Below are 19,471 nucleotides of genomic sequence, written 5' to 3'. Positions count from 1 at the left end.
ATACGAGGTAACCGAGATGATGTGCCTCTCCAACGACGTGTGAATACGTTATCAATGAACAATTCGATAATTTATGTACGAGGTTGTATTTAAGAAGAAAATGTATCAAAACACCGACAGATGAACAATTGGTAATTCACCTGGAACGAAGAGAAAGGGAAAACAAGCATGAAAAGAAATAAAGGGAGCGAAAACAGACAAGACTTTATACTGGTACTCTAATGCCCATTGGTTGAATCAATTCCATCATCCATTTGAATTGTTAAGCAAATAACCAATTGAATGACTTTACGGAATAAATGATTAGTAGAAGCATTCACCTACAATACCGAATCCTACGGTGAGCGGGAAAATTATGTAATTCCAAGACCACACCGAACAGCGAATATAGCACTGCCCTTGCTTGCTCATATTTAGCAGGCTATCAAAGTTTATAATACAAATGACGTGCGATAAAGACTTTAGTGAGCATAGTTACATTCGCTTTCGCAAGGGGATAGAATTAAGACATAGTAATACTCGCTTGCCGTGATTATAAATACGTCTGCGGCATTATGGCGTGAATCTTGATTCTGAGATGTACAATCATACCAGTAATTCATTTGGGTGCAGATTTGGAATCATCTTTATTGATTAATCAACAATCTGGAACATACAACTGCTTCATTTATATGTACACGAATATCAGTATAAATATCGACAACGCCCCATGATAATGCAATCAACAAACACCTCCCAACCAATCTTGTCAATAAAAAAGTCTTACAAGTTCAGAACAATGGCGGAACAAAAAGCACTATTGGTTACAGGGCCTGGCGATCGAATTGTGCTGGGAACCAGACACATACCTACCCCAGGACCAAATGAAGTCCTAGTGAAGGTAGCAATAGCCGGATGTACGTGCCATGATATTCTAATGTTTTGTTACTACCACTAACTTGACTACATGTAGTGAATCCCCATGATCAACTAATGCGTGATGTGGGATTTTTCATCGGTAACAACGTGCCTGCACCCATCGGTATAGATATTGTTGGAACAGTACATGCCCTTGGAAAAGATGTCGCCAACTTCAAAGCTGGCGATTTGGTGTTTGGAATTGGAGACCCTTTTGATGGAGATTACATGGGCACCCAAGAGTACGCACTGATGGATATCGATTTCCTGGGACATGTGCCATCGTCCATCACGCAAGATGAGGCTGCTACCCTGCCTTTGAACGCACTTACAATGTACATTGCTCTTTTCGATGCATCCACGCACGGCTTTCCCTCTCCGTTGACTCCGGCCGGAAAGTCATTCGACTACAAGAATACGCCACTTGTCATCCTCGGAGGCGGCTCCAACTGTGGGAAATTTGCCATTCAGCTTGCCAAATGGGCCGGGTTCGGTACCATTATTGCAATCGCTGGCAAAACAAAAGCCGATTATCTTGTCGAGCTCGGTGCTACACATATAGTTGACAGAACCTTGACCGACGATCAAATCGAGTCCGAGGTACGAAACATTGTGGGAGATGATCTTCTGCATGTTTGCACTGCAGTCTTTGCAAAGGATCAGACACTGGGTGCCCGCCTTCTGTCAAACAGCAAAAAAGGGACTTTAGTTACAGTGACTAGGGGCACAGTCGATGAATCAAAGCTGGGCGATAAAAAGGCTGGGTATGAGGTGCGCGGATTCCTCTGTCGCCCGCATGCAGAGGAGAAGCGTGAGATGGCAACGCTCTTCTGGAAATCTTTCCCAGATCTTATCGAAAAGGGAATTCTCAGGCCAACTCCTTATGAAGTAATCAAGGGCTTGGATGAAAACAAGATCAACGAGAGTCTCGATGCATATGGGCAATCTAAAGGACCGACTAGGCCAAACATTCATGTAAGCGGCGCATAGATAGATTGCTTTAGATGAAAATAAATCAACGCTATTATTGGTACATCTGCTATTTACAATGGATTAAATGACAGCTTGCAATCATAACATCTTCAGACATTTGCCAAAATACTCATAGCTGAACTTTCAAATACTTTTCCATTCCCATTCGGCGATAAAAGTTGACTTTGTTGTTATCAACCACCAAAGCAGCCGATTCTGAACCGTCCATGACAGGATCAGCAAACATTCTAAAGGGCTTCTTCCCCCTCGGAATGTCTGACAGCTCCGCTAGTACATCAGCCACCATGGACGGATCAGCATCAGGCGGACACACATTCATCGTGCCTGTCATGGAGTCTTCCCCCATGCCTTTCGTGGGGCCATCCTCATACTCTGCTGCGATGTTTGCAAATGCGGGCTTTGCAGCATCGGCGAAATGGTTGGTGCCCTTTGTAAAGACGCCGGGGGACACTAGAGTTGTTTCAATCCCCCAAGGCGCCAATTCGTGAGCGTATGCCTGTGCAAGATTATCCTGTGCGGCTTTGGCGGCGAAATATGGTCCAATCATGGGAGACTTGCCGCCATACGTCGAGCTGCTGCAGACCCAAATCAAGTGTCCGGAGCGCGCCCTGCGCATATGAGGGAGTGCTGCTTGATTCAGCCTCTGGCATCCAACGACATTGACATCGTATTGATCGAGTAATTGCTTTGGGCTAAAGCTTTCAGAAGGGCCCCAGCACATATGGCCTGCGTTGTGGACGACAGCATCGATCCGTCCGGTAGATCCGACGACGGTTTTCACAGCTGCATCAACAGAGTCTTGAGACAGAAGATCTAGAGGCACAGCTCGGAGATCTACCTTGTGTTCTGTTGCGTATTTTGAGAGGTCGTCTTCATATTGTTTGGTGTTCCCGCTGTGTGAGTACATGCCCGCGAAGACGGTGTGGCCTCTTTTGGCAATGGCACGGGCTGCCAGAGCTCCGAAGCCAGTGGAAGCTCCTGAGATGAGATATACAGACATGCTTGGAATTGGCGATGTGGATTAATTATAAGCGATAGAATTTGAATGCAGACAGCTGAGATTGTAACTGAATACTCGATCGTGGTTGGGAAACATTGTCAATCGAGCTCATCGAACAATTGTATTTATACACTTTGCTACTCTACGTGAATGCGACTCTATTGATTCGTTTGTCGGAGCATTGAACAATGTTCACAACGATATACCGAGACATCTATCCCCGAGTACATGGTGGAAGGTGATCGGGATAAGGCCTGTCGGAATTAAGGTTAAACCGCAACTCGAACCGCCGAGTCGCCAGTTTCAGCTTCAAAAGTGGCTCACAGCATTAGTCAGGCTTGCGTATTCGGTGTTAGGCATTATTCAACATGATTAAGCAAAGACGATCCCATTGCCTCTTTTGTAATGCCAAGCTTTTAGAGTTAATAGGGTTTTAGATCTAGTGGATAACAATTCGAGAGCCTGCTGCTATTATTGGTATTTTCACGAGGTTTCTTTGGGATAGCTGTTCTAGCAACTAAGCCATTTACAGTAATTATGCTAAAGCTTATTCCGTTGTGAAGTCTCTCAAGCTAGAGACGGAGGTATGGTATGGAGAGCAGGAGCTGGACGCAAAACTGGCCTCGTTGCTTCAATTCAATATTATAAAGACACAGTGGCGGTGTCAAAAGCCATTGAAGTTATTACAGCTATACTACCCTAGGTATATTGCAAATAATGGGTAGGCTGTATTTGGTAGTCGCTCATATTAATGGGCTGGGAAGCTGTAGCCCAAGCCACTCATCTTGATTTCGCGGCATGCCACATACAAAGTATCAGATGCTACACTTGGTTTCTTTTTGTGACTGCAGGAATACATTACTATCACCACAAAAAGAATGATTTGATCAATGCCATTAATAGACATGGCATGTGTGTTCTTGGTATTAGCTAGCTCGCGTTTCGGAGTTAACAATCTCCACAGGGCATCAGAAGAAAATAGTGTTAGAATCCAGTTAAACCACAGTTTAGTCACACTGCAAGAATGGCAATGGGTCGTTTGATCCACTGCAAAGCAAAGCAATAGCCGGCTGGAAGTGATTGTATGGCTGGTACTACGGATAGGGTCAACTTTACGTTACCCTTTCTTCCTTATACAGGTCTTTGACCATGGGTTCTTTCGGAGTGCATGACATCATAGAAGTTCCTTGAGAGAGGAGAATTTCGCGCACCTTACCATGTTTGCTATAAATGCAACATTGTTATAGGATTTGCAGCAGCACCCCGGCTCGTATCTCTGCCGCCTTCATAGGTATACCTCATTGGCCTCGTATGCAACACTACACTGTAGACTTCTGCCCATCACACCCATGCAAGCTGTACAAAGGATAAATTAGCTAGAAAGAGGAACAGGCAAATGGGGCGAGCTACTGCGCTATGGGATTGATGCAGATACCGCTTTCAGACTACCAGCCCGGACTTTGCGTTCTTTCGTAGGGAAAAAGACGATCGCCCCACTAGCTCTTCTACTGCAGGTAGTCGGAAGGGTCCCGATTTACAACCTGATTGGAGCCATGCTGCTTTTTGCAAAAATCTCCCCGGATATATCGCTAATTCAGCATATCCAACATACGGGAGATGCTCTTTTTCAGCCGTGAGATGGGTCTATCTTCGGAATTCCTACCTTTCAGAGAAATCCATTTCCGATTGACTGTGACTCTGAAGCGCATTATTATGGATCTGATGTTGTATTTGCGGGTGCAACACTCGATGACATGATGAAAGCCCACATATATAATGTACAGCCTGGCCTCGTCAGTCACATCATTACATCACTTCACTTTGCTCCATTTCACTCTTCACCCTCGACTTGATACCCTCTGACTTACTGTGCTTCATACAACCAAACACCACAATGTCTCTCCCCAAGACCTACAAGGCCATGGTCACGCTCGAGGCCAGCAAGCCCTTCACCCTGCAAGAGCTCCCCCCTAAAGCTTCCCGAGCCCGGCCAAGTCCTCGTCAAAGTCCTCGCCTGCGGCGTCTGCCTGTCCGACGTCGCCATCATCAGCGGCCACATGGGCACAACCTACCCGCGCGTCACCGGCCACGAGATTGTCGGCGATGTCGTCGCCGTCGGTGAAGACGTCACTCGCGTCTCTGTCGGCGAGCGTGTCGGCGGTCCCTGGCACGGCGGCCACGATGGAACCTGCCGTGCCTGCCAGCACGCGCAGTTCCAGTTCTGCAGCAACCAGAAAGTCAACGGCGTCAGCTTTGACGGCGGATATGCCGAGTATGTGCTTCTGCGAGCCGAGGCCGCGGTGCGCGTGCCCAAGGAAGTCGACCCTGCAGAAATTGCTCCCTTCTTGTGTGCTGGCGTGACCGTCTTCAACGGGATGCGCAAGCTGCGTGTTGAGCAAGGAGGCCTGGTGGCGGTGAATGGACTGGGCGGATTGGGCCACTTGGCGGTGCAATACGCCAGCAAGATGGGCTACGAGGTCGTCGCCATCTCGTCCGGAGACGACAAGGAGGCGCTGGCCAAGGAGCTGGGAGCCAACCACTACATCAACGCCAAGAAGGCCGATGCTGTCGCCGAGCTCGTCAAGCTGGGCGGCGCCGACATGATTGTCCAGACGGCGCCCAACCCCGACACCATCAGCAAGCTCGTCAAGGCTCTGGGCCCCGGCGGCAAGCTGCTCAACCTCTGCCCCATTGGAGAGGTTCCCATTGACACGATTGCTCTGGTTGCCAAGGGCGCCAGTGTTCACGGCTGGCCGAGCGGACACGCATCGGACAGCGAGGATGCGATTCGATTTGCACTTACACACGGTGTTCGCTGCATGATTCAGAGATATCCGCTGGAGGAGGCGCAGCAGGCGGTGGACGACTTGCTTGCCGGCAAGCCTCGGTTCAGGAACGTGTTGGTGATGAACCAGTGAGCTGGGTGGATGAGTTGGAGCTTTATTCTTTGTTGTATGGCTTGTTATATGCGAGGGACGGATTAGCTACTAGTAGAGGTTATCAGATGGACTAGGTACTAGATAGACTAGAGGCGTCATCGAAGTCTAAAATGTGAACAATGCGCATTGTGGCGGCGACATCTACAGGGTCCTGTACATTATGAAACATGCTATTCACAACAAGTTCAATTTGTGTCTCTTGTAACACCAACCGAACTATTATGCCGCATCAAATTCCCTACAATCACCGTTGTTCAAACAAAATTAAAGTAAAAAACCACCAGCAGACAGAGCACCTGTCTTCCATTTTAACCGCCATTCTCGAATGTTCCATCCCCCCAGCATTAAAAATCCGCCGTAAATTCCGCTCCGGCGATGCCCCGCCACAGAAATTCAGGGTCCTTCCGCTTTGAATCTGCTACCGATTCCATGGATTCTTTTCGGACATCCGACGAAATATCACCAGCTTGTCACAAATCGTAGCTCTCTTTCCCCTCCTTGTTCACTATTCCCATGTCGCGTTCAAATCTACGATAAGCTCAAATTTCCACCTTTTTTTCAATGTCTTTGTAAATTGTTCCCGTACTACATGGTACCTATTATTATCCCCTAATACCACCCATTACTTCTCCCACGTCCCGCCTCTCACGTCGCATCGGGCGCCACACCACTTTCTCATCCAAAGTGATACATACATCAGCGTGCCGTACAAAAAAACACAAGAGTACACAATTTCACAGCCTTTTTTTGGGCGGAGCAATAGGGCCGTCGAAATCCCTCGGCTGGGCACATTTCGGTACCTAAACTGCTCTTTCCCAGCAAACCACCCATCCCTCCTCATCCATCTTCTATAGCGTCATCGCCATCAATCGCCGCCACCATGTCCAGGTCCCTGCAACTGTCCCTGCAGCTCAAGGAAGAAGGCAATCACTTGTTCCAGGCCGGCAACTATATCGGCGCAGATGGCGTCTACTCTAAGGCGTAAGCTCTCTCTCTCTCTCTCTCTCTCCCCCAACAGACCGAAACCAGGGAAAGTTGTCCAGCACTCCCGCTATAGCAGACTGCTGCCTCTGCTACTGCTGCTACTTCAACGTGTATTTAACAATTATGCATTTACATGTAGCCTGGCTGCCTTGAGCTACAGCTGGACTGCTGGATGACTTTCCCCAAAACCAATCGTCCCGCATAAATCTCACATATATACAGCATCATCGTCGACCCCAAAAACCCAGCGCTCTACACCAACCGCGCCATGGCCCGCCTCAAGCTCGGCGACTGGGAATCCGTCATCACCGACTGCCAGACCTGCCTCGGCCTCGCCCCCCAGAACATGAAGGCCCACTACTATCTCGCCCAAGCACAGCTCTCCATTGGCGACTTTGACAGCGCCCTCAACAACGCCCTGGCCGCGCACAAGATTTGTGCAACCATGAATGACAAGTCGCTCGGCGCAATCACAAACATTGTCCTGCGCTGCAAAAAGGATCGCTGGGAGGACAGGGAGAAGAAGAGGCTGCGGCAGGAGCGGGAGCTGGAGGAGGAGATGCTGGCGATGCTGGTCAGGGACCGCAACGACATGCTCAAGGCGGAGAGCGATGAAACTGAGCGGAGCATCATTGCGGATGAGGCAGATGAAAAGATGAAGACTCTCAGCAAGGTCTTTGAGAATGCCAGACAACAGAGCCTGAAGCGACGTGAAGTCCCTGACTGGGCGATTGACGACATCAGCTTCGCCATCATGGTTGATCCCGTCGTGGTAAGTCATGTTCCCCTTGAACCAAGAATTCGAGTTCTCTCTTTATTAACATTATAAAAAAAAAATAGACAAAAACTGGCAAATCATACGAGCGCGCCACCATCATGGAGCATCTCCGCCGCCATCCTTCCGATCCTCTCACCCGCGAACCGCTCAGCGACGCCGAGCTTCGGCCCAATCTCTCGTTGCGCCAGGCCTGCGCTGACTTTTTGGAAGAAAACGGCTGGGCTGTGGACTGGTAGCCCCCCTGCTCACTCTCTCTGACTTTACATGTGTTCATTCTCAATCTTCATCTCCCCCCGTCTTTGACAAGCGAGCGACTTTCTCTTCCACTAGCTACGTATTAGCCGCGACGTTTTCTTGATTAAAACTATTTAGTCCATGTATGGGATGTACCGGCTCTTCGATATATTGCTTCCTTTTAGCTTCGTTGTATTATGGCCGGATGTGGCATGGAATCGATGTGATATAGGCATCGCATGGCGTTTCAGGACTTCCTTCATGAAAAGGCTTTCTCACAGTTCTTCAGCAATGCGGATTTTAAACACAAAAAATGGATCATTATTTCTTGTATCATGAATGCTTGCCGTAGAAGAAGCGGAAAGCTATCCACCACCCCGTTCTATTATCCAGCACTTCAGTTATACACCTGCTACCTACCTGTATGCTACTGATGTTGCTAATGCTGCTCCGTTCAAGCGTGTTTAGTAGTTGCATGCATACATCTTAATACTTGGACTGGCTGCTTTACCAAGCTACAGCTGGGGTGTTCAATAATGAAGCTGAGACTGGATAACTTTCCCCAAATCAAAGACCAGATAGTGAAACATAGAGCCCAATCATATACATCGTGTATTGCTGTCCAAGCGCAAAGCCCATCATGAGCCATTCTCTCCTTTTCTAGACCACTATATACAAAAGACATAATGCCTTGCCATCATTTATTTTTATTTGCACAAGCACGTTGCCACCGCTACCACCTTTCTTCTTCTTCTTTTTTACACATCCAGAGCCAAAAACGCATACATCTCTAGTTGTCTTCACCTTGCTCATGCACAGTTAAGGAGGGTATCGTCCCGTCATGACCATCCGTTTTCAAATCAAACCAACAGCTCGCTTCTAAAGCGTACATCATTGAATAGTGAATGTGTGAGACCAGCAAAAAAAAGCATGAAGCCGTCATGGATAAAAAGGCATAATGAAACAAGCAACATAAGTCATTCAGAAAAATTGAAATTTCATCAAACAAAGACCGAAAAACGCCGACCGAATGCAAGATATTATCATCGCTTCACCGGTTGTGACCTGCACTTTCTTATCTAGACAAAAGCTGGGGCTGGAGGGTGTCCAACTCCTCCTCCGCCTGCCGCTGGATCAGGCGACCCTCCAGGCGATGTTCCGTGAGATGCTCCTGCTGAGCGATCTGGTGATCTTTCACTGCCGTCGGCGCTGGGTTCCTTGACAAGCCCTACGCGTTCCTCTTCAGAAGGCTGGGGTGTCCGTCGGAAGACCCTGTTGAAAGAGAACTGACGCCGTGTTCCGTGAGGTGGTGGGGTCGGAGCGAGGAAATGGGGGGCGCTGCCGGATTCGGCGCCGCGATACTCGGTGTCGGTGTTTGCGTGGCCAAAGTACATGTGCTCGCGGGTCGGGCCATAGTAAGCACCGGCTTCGTCATCAGGCTTCTGCTGGGGTAACGTAATATGCTTAAGAGCCAGCGGATGCATCGGACTGGGAATCTTGTCGGTACCATACTGCGCCTCTTCATCCTCGTCCATTTCGCTGACGCTGAGGACGTGATGCTGGTTGTGGCCCCGACGGCCACGGATTGTTCCTGCTATGCTGGAGAAGACACCGGGAGAGCGTTCATGTTCTGCGAGCTCTGATTCCGTAGGGAAATGGGACATGCCCAGCGGCGGATGAGGAGTTCTCGGCGGGGCTGGAGAAGGGGGAATCGGCGTTGAAAGCCTAGTCGACCTGGTGTGCATACTGGACGCAATAGTTCGTCTTCGCCTTATACCGTCCCACTCGTACATCGGCTGCCCGTCTTCGCTGATGGGAGCCATGCTCTCGGCCATCTTCTCTTCGTGAAGACGCCTGAGCTCCTCGGCTTCCATCCTAAGTCGCGCGTTGGAAATGCGCCTGATAATAGCAGCTGCGCCTCGGATTGCGTCAGCTTTGGGTTCCGTCTCGGGCTGCGCCTGTTCGGCAATGGTGTGAATCTGGTCGAGATCGCCATTGAATACGGCAGCGTCGGGGACATCCTTGGCAGACTTGGAGAGCTGTAGCAGGACCACGCCGGAGCAAATAGTAAGGAATCCCAGCACGACGGTAACAATGGATTGAGCGGTGCCCTTGAAACCTTGAAATAAGACTGCAGACGTAATGATGGTTGTGCTAGTAAAATAGACATAATATGTGGGCGTAACAATAGCGGCGTTGAAGAGATTGAGAGCTTTCTAAAAAACCGATCTCGGTTAGTTTTTCATTTCGCTCTTGTTTCACAGATCCATCATGAAAACTCACGTTGAGGAAGATAATTTCGGTAAGCAGAGTGCCCACAACGAAAACAAGCAGCACCCACAAGAACCACTGCTTGTACTCGGGCTGCCCGCCGGCCCATGCGATGATGGCGGCGCCCAGGCCCTGGGTCGACACGACACTCAAGCCTCCAATCCAGCTGCAGATGGAGATGTAGACCAGCATATTCTTCTTACCATATTTTGGTCCGACGAAGAAGGCGACGATGACGGATCCGACAATGATGACGCCCGTGTAGGATAAAAAGCCGGGCGTGATGACGTACTTTTGCATCTCTTCAATGTTGGCGACGGAGGATTCCTGCGGCGCGTTCATGACGATGACGACGGACCCCACGATGCAGAGAAAGCATGCCACTTTGCCGACCAGGCTGAGTCGCTCCTTGAGGAAGATGGCAGACAGGATGGTGGTGATGACGACGGAGAGCGCACCAAGCGGTGTAACCAGGATGGCGTCGGTGAAGGCGTATGCGACAAAGTTGCAGACCTCGCCGATGATCATGAGAATCATGCCCGCCCACCAGTAGGCGTTTTTGAGGTAGCTGTAGCCTTCGCCGGCAGCTTCGTTGTACTTTGTGTTTGCCTTTAGCAGGCCGACCTTTTTGAGCACAAAGGACGTTCCAATAAAGAGACCCGAGCCAATCGCCAGGCCAATGCCGATGGCCTTGTAGTATCCCGGCCGCACAGAGCCTTCGCCTCCCGGCACGATGCCTCGTGGGAAGAGGAAATCATCGTCCATGGCGGATGTCGACTAGCAGCCCTGGAGAGGGCGAGTCGAGGGGAGCGTAGGAGAGGAAGCGAGGAAAGAGAGGTGAGAAATGTCGTTTCTATTGTCGAGCTTATTCCATGGGCGAGTTGCGGGATCGACGGAAAGGCGGATTATGGTTTTGTGGGAGCTGTGGGAGCGATTGATGATGCGACGGGACGATCCAAGTGGCGGTAAAATGAGGCTGAGAACCGGGCACCAATCGAGAGGATGGCGTGGGAGATAGGGTTCGTTCGGCCGTGGAAAAGGATAATGTCGAGCTTGAAGCGTAAAATGAAAAAGGACAATCACTAAAAGGATAAATCGTCGAGAAAGCAGCGAATGGTTATGCTAAAAAGAATTTGACAAGAAGAGAAGAGGGCTGCGAGGCCTAGGAATAGGAATAGGAAAGGGAGCTACGCAGCAGGGTGTTGTTGGAGATGCGGGCTGAGACAGCGAGTGGCCGAAGGGGCTCAACTGCAACGTGCACGCTCTGGAGATTGGGCGTGTTGGCCCAGCCCACTTGGCATCATCCACTAAAAGCAGGCTGGGGAAGACGCTAACAGGGAGCTAGAGCTGCTGGGCTGGGCGCTATAAGGGGGCCCCTGGGCGGGCGGCGAGAGGCGTGTGACAGCGCCCGAGGCCTGCTGAGACCTGCTGAGACCTGCTGAGGCCGAGAGGACAGCGGCGGCATGCTGTAAGCAGCAGTTGATGGCGAGCCGCATGCATGTGAGATGCACTGGGCGAGTAATTGAAGCTAATCTCGTCCCTGCAGGAGGATTTAAGCTGGTAAATGCACTCGACAGCAGCTGGTTTTTACTTGCAGATTTAGGGAGTAGCAAGGCCGCAATTACTGCGAGCTTATTGTCTTTGCATTTGCGTGTCTATAAATAAGCTGCGCACAACGCCACCCTCTCGAAATACGCGTACGGGGCAACGAGCCAACCAACCACGAAATCTGTTACACACTGGAGCCAAATTTGAGCAGAGCACGCAGTTTCTGTGTACCCCAATGGAGCATTTCCTGTGCTCCCCATCTCAACATGTGCGAAAAAAAGCCATCCAGGCTTTCTAAATAAAGTGCATGTACTGCTACTCCATCTGCGGGCAACGCCTAGCTGTGCCCGCAGGTACCACGCTGTACGAATACGACGAGGGGCCCCCCCTGTTTCTTCTGTGTGCTAACGTGCTCTTGAAGAGGCCAGAGTCTGGTTTGGAGGGCACTTGAGAGGCTGGGGTGCGAGAAAAGATCCGCCGCCGATCAGCACCGGCTGACGCAACGGCTACGAAATGCATCCGTCCCAGCACAGCCTCGCTGTGGCTTCCTCGTACCGGCAAGCATCATGACGCCTTTATGGGCCTTTTGGGACTGGGCCGACAGTTGCTGGATGATAACCCACCAATGGCTTCAGCAATGCCAGAGAATGCTGGAGGCGACGAAGAACACGTTCAGTGTGCTGCATCTGCCAAGCCTCGGTTGGCCCATCGCGTCCAACGTTTGGCCGGTCCGTCCGTCCTTTCCACCGTCCTCTTCATCGCCTTTTCTTCGCACTCCGTACAGGTACCTACATACGTATCTGTTGATTCCATTGATCTGGTTTGCCGTCCCCAAAAACGCTGCTGCTAATTTTGTCCATGTCCAGTTTTTAAGCCCTAGCCTAGCGCCAAGCGCCCCTGCATCCTGGGCACGTCTCAATGTTACCTTCCAGCCCGTCATTGTAGAGGCTCCTTGTCTTTTTTAGCAGATAAGATTCAATCATCAAGGCCAATTGTTTGATACCGATATGCCTGTCATTTCTTGTTCCCGCGGGCTGCCTCTACCCATGTCCGTGTATTCGATGTTTTATACTGGGGTTTCTTCTCTCAGCTGAGCTGACTGCGTCACTAGCCACCATGGAGCTGGAATCATTCCACGTTATAAGCAATCTTCAAGCATATGCTCTTCTTTGGATCTTTTGCACAGCTATTTTTGCAATCCTGTGAATTCACCCTCCGTCGCTACAGGGCGCTTCCCCTAACCAACCGCCCACAAAGCCTCGGGCAATGTGAAGCAGCCCCCGCCCTTAGACCGCCCCGTAAATTGATACGCAGGTACCTGCATCGGCGCCTACAGCTCCAATGCAGATCATGTACCCCGTAAACGCCGCGAGGCTAGAGCCGGTCCAGGGGCCGAGCTTCTCAGACGCTGATACTGCGCGCGCCGTTTCAGCTGCCCTGCGTCTGTCACACAAGTTGGACACGCATCATTCGATTTGATTCGCTTAAAATGCGTGCTGCGTGTTTGAATGGGCTGCATGTCCCTACCACGTTACGTAGCAGCAGTTTTTGACCCTATCAATGGCCAATGCCTGGTTTGCGATCTGCTGATCGTTTGGCTACGAAACGATAAGTCTACGATTAAAACAATCCCTGATTGGTGTTGCGTATAAACGGATATTCTGACCACAGCTGTGTATTGACTGGCGAAGCAAGAAAAAAATTGAAAAGATCTTATGAAGTACCCAGGTAGACAGACAAGAGTAGCACCTCTTTGACAAGTCCAATCATAAAGATAGCTGCAGCAAGATGGCTGCGGCTGTTATAACGTGCATGTGTGTACGGGTACTATTCCAAAGATATCCCTCACTTCTTGTCAATAAGCACTGATATTACCCGTACAATTACTGTCGGATAACTGGCTAAAAACAGCGTATTGTGTTCAAATAGCGGCCGCTAATGCTATTTTTGTCGAGCAATCCCATATTTAGCTACCTTTATGTTATGAATAAAATGAATCGAAAGCAGCAACTATGTCGCACATGTCTGTTACATGTGTTTATCTACATCAATGGCTTAGCAGTACTGTAGTATTGCGCCAAACCGTCAACTACATGTACCACTCGTGTTTTATATCCGTCATCTGGTTACTTCAAGTCACGTCTTCAAACACACTCTGGACCATATCCAACCCCTAAAATCCTTGATTGAGGGTTTATGATGGCAAGTGTCTTTCGTCTAAACCTTTACACACAGCATCATTTCCAGTATCAGCTCGCTATCGTCAAGATCCTCCTGCCAGGGTTGATATAGCGGCCTCAAACGAGACTTCCAGTCAACTGAATGCTCACCCCCTCGATAACGGATAGCATCCGCAATTGCCTCATGTTCATCAACCACAGCCCAGTCCAATGCCGTTAGGCCTCTTTCATCTTCTATCGATGGCTTGATCTTCGAGGACCCCAAAAACGCCTCGGCTGTAACCCTATTGCCAGATTTGACAGCAACGTGAAGAGGAGTACAGCCATAGTGGTCCTTTGCATTGACGTCTGCTCCGAGGGATTCAAGCCGACGAACATATTTCTCAAGCTTAAAAGCAAGAGCATGATGGAAATCTCCTGTTCCATAACTCTCATCGTCCGAGTCGTATAAATCTGAACCGGTCTCAGCATCCCCTCCGCCACGGCCCTGTAATTCTCTGGCCTGCCACCTTGCCATTCGATGCAGAACCGTTTGACCAAAAGAGTCTACATCGCGAATCTGGCGCTTCAGCGTCGCTGAGCCAGAAGGAATGTTCTTCAATATATAGTCGACGAGCTGCGGACTCTCACTCGAAAGAGCCAAGTACAATGCGCTGCGCCGGAACTTGTTTAGTGCATGTATATCAGCCCCGGCCCTGATGAGAAGTTCCACGCTCTTCGGCGAGCCAGAGGCTGCCGCATAGTGGAGAGGCGTAGATTCTGCCTTGTCTCGCAGGTTCGGATCTGCGCCCAGCTCGAGTAAGACGCCGACTGCTGGGCTATTTTGGAAAATCGAGGCGTAGTGCAAGGGAGTCCGGCCAAACTGGTCCTTCACATCCACTTTCCCGTGCAGCACTCCCATGCATTTTCGTACAAAGGTATCGCTATGCCACATCACCAACAAGTGCAACAAGCTTCGCCCGTGTTGATCCTTGCCGTAATTATGAACCGGTTGCTTGAGGAGGAGATACGTTATGGATCGGTGCCCGCATTCAGCCGCTATGTGGATCGGCCGTCTACCTGATGCATCGTTGAGATGATAGTTGGCTCCAGCCTGTAATAGACACTCGGCTGCCATTTGGTTGCGACTCTCTGCTGCGACGTGGAGTGCGGTGCGGCCATCGTTGCTGGCATGGTCCAGCCAGCGCAATGGCTTCGACTCGACCAGAGAGCTGATGCTTCTCCAATGGAATTCAGATGCCCAGTGTGCGAGTGTTCTGCCGTCGGCGTCGATTGCCATGGAATCAAGCTCATACTTCAACAAGAGCTTGTTCACGATGGCTTCCCAATCTTGCTGTGCACACAACAATAACAGCTTTGTGCCCTGATCGATATCCTTGTTGAATATATTTGCAGGCAGAAGCTCCAAGATTCGAGAAAGACTCTTCTCCATACCATGGTAAGCATATCTCTCCAGAAGCGTCAAATGATCGTGGTCCTTGACCAGAGCTTGGGTAGGGTCGCGGGTCAAAATCAGGTCCTCCACCGACTGCCATTGCAAATAGCTCGATCGGTAGAGATAAGAAACCGGAATTGGGTCGCTCTCTACCCAAAATGTCTTGTAGTCAATTACCGGCTGAGGTAGCTGACGCGGTGCTCTCAGGTACCAATTGTACGGCACATCCCGTCTTCCTATAACTTTGAGCGCAAGGTCTTCATACAAACCTTCTAGGAATATTTGCTCAAGACATGTCATGTCATTTGCATTTGGCGTGTTGATGTCTAGATCGCTACGTTGCAGGAGGTTGATTGCAATCGGCTTCATTTCCGTCCTGGACACACACCAGTGGAGAACTGCCCAGCCTTCCTTACTTCGAGCATTGACGTCAGCTCTAGGGTCATCCAAGAGGCGTTGGATCAAGTCTCCATTGACACCAGCTTTGCATGCAAGATGGACTGGGTTGTCTTTGCATTTCCTTGTTGAGCCAAGGCTAGTCTCCTCGTGGGATAAAAGGACTTCCAATGAGTCTCGTCTTCCCTCGTGCATGGCCCATGTCAATGGTAACCATCCATGGCTATCCATTCCGTTGATATCCTCTCCGCGTTGAAGAAGGCTTTGGACAACGGTTGGGTGATCGCCACAACGAAGTATGAAATGCAACGGAGGTGACCGGGCGTATTGATCAATATCATCCCAAAAGGCGCCTCGGTGATATTTCGCCATACCCAAGAGCAATGCCACAAGATGGAAGAAATGTGACTGCCGTAACAGTGCAAAGCGTGTGAGCGATTCAACCACATCTGGATCAGATGTTGCTTGATTACAGTGATAGTTCCAGTAGGACACGCAATAAGAAAACAAGGTATGAGTACGCTCATCAAGATCCGCTTTGCCCAGCACTTTTTTGGCCTGTATGAGGGCTTCCTCCTCCCGGTCGTTGTCGTCGTATTTTCTGAACTTGAGCGACATCACATCTTCTCCAGATTGCAATGCCGTTACCAAAAAGTCTTTCATGCGCTCAGATAGCGCTTCCCGCGCAATATCTCTCAAACGCACAAAATCGCGAAAGCTGAGCATGATGATGCAGCCTTTCGCCAATTCCGCATCAATCTTGTCTTGATGGATGAGAAAATTTGACAATACAGCGGAATTGTGCGGAGACAACGTTTCCGCCGAAGACGTCAACAGCTCCTTCACCGTAGCATGTGCAAATCTAACGTGGTCGTCTTGGTCTACACGGAGCATGTATCCGAATGTTTGCCCAAACTGAGTCTCAAAGTTGAATCCAAGCGAATTCACGAGGTCGACCCAAGTACTCTGGCCTGCGCTTATTGCGACAGCGTGTTGTAGTTCTGCGACGTTGAGCGGCTTCCGTGATCCTAGGACCCAGGTGAATCCGCTTTTGGCAATTTCTCGCGAATCTTCAGGTATGCGCTCGAGAAGGGAGCAGTAATAAGCCGCCGCTTCTTTTGATATGCTTTGAAGACCTTCCAGCTTGGACTTGATGACTTGAGGGGACCAATATGATACCCCGGATCGAAAATGTGTCCATGCTAGCGTTGACTGGAGAAAGTTGCCCTCGGATATGTCGACCAGCGTGTCCTCGATTGAGGTTTGGTATTGCCAGGGAATAGCTCCGCTTGAGCAAAGATCTTCTAGTTGAGTAGAGATAAACTGACGCACATCATTGCTGATTGCGCTCTGGTTATTCAAGTCGATGTGAACAGCCTGTTGCCTAATATCACGAGAGGTCGGCGGATTGCGATCTGATATCACAATTTTAATCTTCCGCCCAAGATCGTGCTCAGTTATACGACAACATTGACGAAGCAATTCGGTCTTGGATTGTGGTTCAAGTTCGTCTATAGCATCAAGGAATATCCAGTATTTGCTGTCCGTACTTCGCTGAAGAATCGTCCGTAAAGAGCTCCATAGGAAGTCCAGACCGTCCTCAACTGAGTTTCCAGGATATTGCTTGATGATAGATACATAGTAGTCGATTTCTGCCTCGTTTAGATAGCGAAACAAGTAATTGGACTGCGATAGAATCTGATATAGCAAAGAGCTAACCAATTGGCCTTGGGTATTGCGAAGCCAGTCTTTGGAATCACAGAAGAAGAATAAAACATGAGACTCCTTGCTCGTTGGCTGCTGGTTTCTTTGTAGGCGGCGTCGTAAGTTCTCGACAAGAAATCGCATCATGGTTGTCTTTCCAGCACCAGGGATGCCAGAGAGCCATAGAAGTCTCTTTTCATCAAATTCGAGCCATTCCTGAAACTGTTTGACTTCAAGGATCCAGTTACAAGTTCCAGGACTTGCTCGTGGTACCTTGCGAAGGATGTCTTCTGCGTCCAGCTTTTTAATACCGAGAAGAAACTCATTTCGTGTTGTAGTATCGTCTAGAGCATTTAGTATTTTTCGCCAGAAATCGCTATAATAGACGACTAACAGGATTGTCTCTCATGCAAGGCGTCATCCACTAGCTCCTTGAGACAGTCGACTATCATATGGTATTTCTCAGTTTTGTTGCTGGAAAATTTACACATGCTTCTATGGTCAGCTTCGATCGGGATGGGGATCTCGTTTGGGATGTTAAGAACAGCAGAGTTCTCATCAACAATCTGCAGAGATTGATCAGCCTTTGCGTCAATGATCCGAGATTCTAACCCACCAAGCCGGGTATGCCCTTGATTTTGAGCCTCTCGTAAATGGAGAATATTCGGTGCAAAGACTTTCCTCGTTCGACAAACTGCGAGCATATCGAACCCAGACACTCAGACCTTGGCTTGAGATCATCCAAGAGTTGCGTCCGCACGGCGCCAAGAGTGAACACATCCGCCAAAGACCCAAAAAGCTTCCCCCAGAAGGCGTTATCTGAGCCTCGATGAGGAGTTCCCAGAAACATCACACCAAATGTGTCACGGCTGATAGAACTGTATCGATCGCTTCTTTCATGGGCAATAATGAGGGCTTTCTTCAAGACGATCCCGCCCAGACTATGGCATATGAATATTAAGGGCCTCTTTTCCGGCCCGGAAAGTTGTCTTCGTTTGGCTATCAGCCTTTCCAACAGAGTTCTAGCAAAGTCGTCAATCCTCGACACAGATCCTGTAAATGCAGCCTTGGAGTTATAGCCATAGGCGAATATGCGAGCATTGGGAAGGTCCGCTGGCAGCAGATCCGTGAGCCACAAGCGACCGTTCTCAGACCATGTCCTAGTAGCATGCCCATTTAAGCCGTGTATCGCAACGATACTGTCGGGTTCGTCAGCAAATATGTCTGAGGCCTGTTTTGTACAAGACAAGGGTAAGCAAACTCTATTCGAGTGTTGTCGTCCCAATAATGGTCGACTTTTGGCGGCCAGAGCTCAAAAAGTCCGTAATCATGATCATCACTGGAAGTGTCCCCGTCACTTGCTGCAAGCGAGAGGGGTTGGTCAACATCTGGATCGGTTTCGGGTGAAACAAGGCTTATATCTCTTGAGCCGTGCCGAGGTATGCGTCCCAAAATTCGATCCATAACTACAGATATTCAAATGTATTCAAAGGAAGTTGTGGTGTCTAGAAACGCAGTATAGTACATAGATGTTTGATGCGGGGAGTTTGCAACAATAGGCCATTCACCAATGATAATCGAGATGCATGCCAGCCTGGATGTGGGGTATGGATGGACGACTGGAACCCTGGTTGGCTATTGCACACCCAACTTTCCCCTCGCAATAATCACGTGTATTGTGTAAGATTGATTGCCTATATTGCCAACAGTTGCTTTCTTGCCCGGCAATCTTTATGGAAAGGAAGAAGACGTTGATCAAGTAGTAATTGCCTCGTTTGGTCATTTAGTTGTCTAAATTCAAGGTCCAGACAGTAGGTTGAAAACCGTTCAGCTGCGGTGGAAGGACATGAGCGACCATTTATGAATTGAGCACATGTAATGGGTGAAGAGTGACATTTAGCTCTCGACTATACCAACTATGAGGAGCAAGCTTGATGGCTGTATCAACGGCTCTTCGGGCTATACATCTAATATGAGGTGAAAAGAATGATTTCGAAGGGTTACAACGTATCCAGGAGATAGTGTACAGTACAAAGACTGCAAGATGCAGATATAAATTGGCTCACGAAAATTTGTTAGTGCCGTAAAGCATTGATAGTCAAAATCTCTGCT

The 19,471-nt window shown here is 49.3% G+C and overlaps 6 protein-coding genes across 6 annotated transcripts; 3 read left to right on the top strand and 3 right to left on the bottom strand.

Moving 5' to 3' along the window:
• Window positions 1-624: 624 nt before the first annotated feature.
• Window positions 625-1,887, top strand: TrAtP1_007422 (uncharacterized protein; the record flags this gene model as incomplete). Its single annotated transcript, XM_014093043.2, has 2 exons — window positions 625-896; window positions 953-1,887. The coding sequence occupies exons 1-2, from the start codon at window positions 710-712 to the stop codon at window positions 1,885-1,887; spliced, it is 1,122 nt and encodes a 373-aa protein (XP_013948518.2). The 5' UTR covers window positions 625-709.
• A 112-nt stretch (window positions 1,888-1,999) lies between these two features.
• TrAtP1_007421 (uncharacterized protein) lies at window positions 2,000-2,965 on the bottom strand (the record flags this gene model as incomplete). Its single annotated transcript, XM_014093042.2, has 1 exon — window positions 2,000-2,965. The coding sequence occupies exon 1, from the start codon at window positions 2,888-2,890 to the stop codon at window positions 2,000-2,002; it is 891 nt and encodes a 296-aa protein (XP_013948517.2). The 5' UTR covers window positions 2,891-2,965.
• A 1,982-nt stretch (window positions 2,966-4,947) lies between these two features.
• TrAtP1_007420 (uncharacterized protein) lies at window positions 4,948-5,808 on the top strand (the record flags this gene model as incomplete). Its single annotated transcript, XM_014093041.2, has 1 exon — window positions 4,948-5,808. The coding sequence occupies one exon, from the start codon at window positions 4,948-4,950 to the stop codon at window positions 5,806-5,808; it is 861 nt and encodes a 286-aa protein (XP_013948516.2).
• Window positions 5,809-6,066: 258 nt separating this feature from the next.
• TrAtP1_007419 (uncharacterized protein) lies at window positions 6,067-8,409 on the top strand. The gene is made up of 3 exons (XM_014092856.2): window positions 6,067-6,810; window positions 7,036-7,585; window positions 7,654-8,409. Exons 1-3 carry the CDS (start codon window positions 6,710-6,712, stop codon window positions 7,825-7,827), a joined length of 825 nt encoding a protein of 274 aa, XP_013948331.2. The 5' UTR covers window positions 6,067-6,709; the 3' UTR covers window positions 7,828-8,409.
• On the bottom strand, window positions 8,410-11,715 carry TrAtP1_007418 (uncharacterized protein). The gene is made up of 2 exons (XM_014093040.2): window positions 10,109-11,715; window positions 8,410-10,041 (listed from the first exon to the last, which is right to left on the bottom strand). The coding sequence occupies exons 1-2, from the start codon at window positions 10,859-10,861 to the stop codon at window positions 8,905-8,907; spliced, it is 1,890 nt and encodes a 629-aa protein (XP_013948515.2). The 5' UTR covers window positions 10,862-11,715; the 3' UTR covers window positions 8,410-8,904.
• Window positions 11,716-13,769: 2,054 nt separating this feature from the next.
• TrAtP1_007417 (uncharacterized protein) lies at window positions 13,770-18,823 on the bottom strand (the record flags this gene model as incomplete). The annotated part of the gene is made up of 4 exons (XM_066113518.1): window positions 13,770-17,703; window positions 17,754-17,925; window positions 17,976-18,558; window positions 18,621-18,823. 4 exons carry the CDS (start codon window positions 18,821-18,823, stop codon window positions 13,862-13,864), a joined length of 4,800 nt encoding a protein of 1,599 aa, XP_065969604.1. The 3' UTR covers window positions 13,770-13,861.
• Between the last annotated feature and the right edge of the window lie 648 nt (window positions 18,824-19,471).

Source organism: Trichoderma atroviride, chromosome 4 (genome assembly GCF_020647795.1).
Source record: "Trichoderma atroviride chromosome 4, complete sequence".
NCBI lineage: Eukaryota > Fungi > Ascomycota > Sordariomycetes > Hypocreales > Hypocreaceae > Trichoderma > Trichoderma atroviride.
Note: the sequence above shows the minus strand (reverse complement) of the source record. Positions and strands in the feature narration are given on the sequence as shown.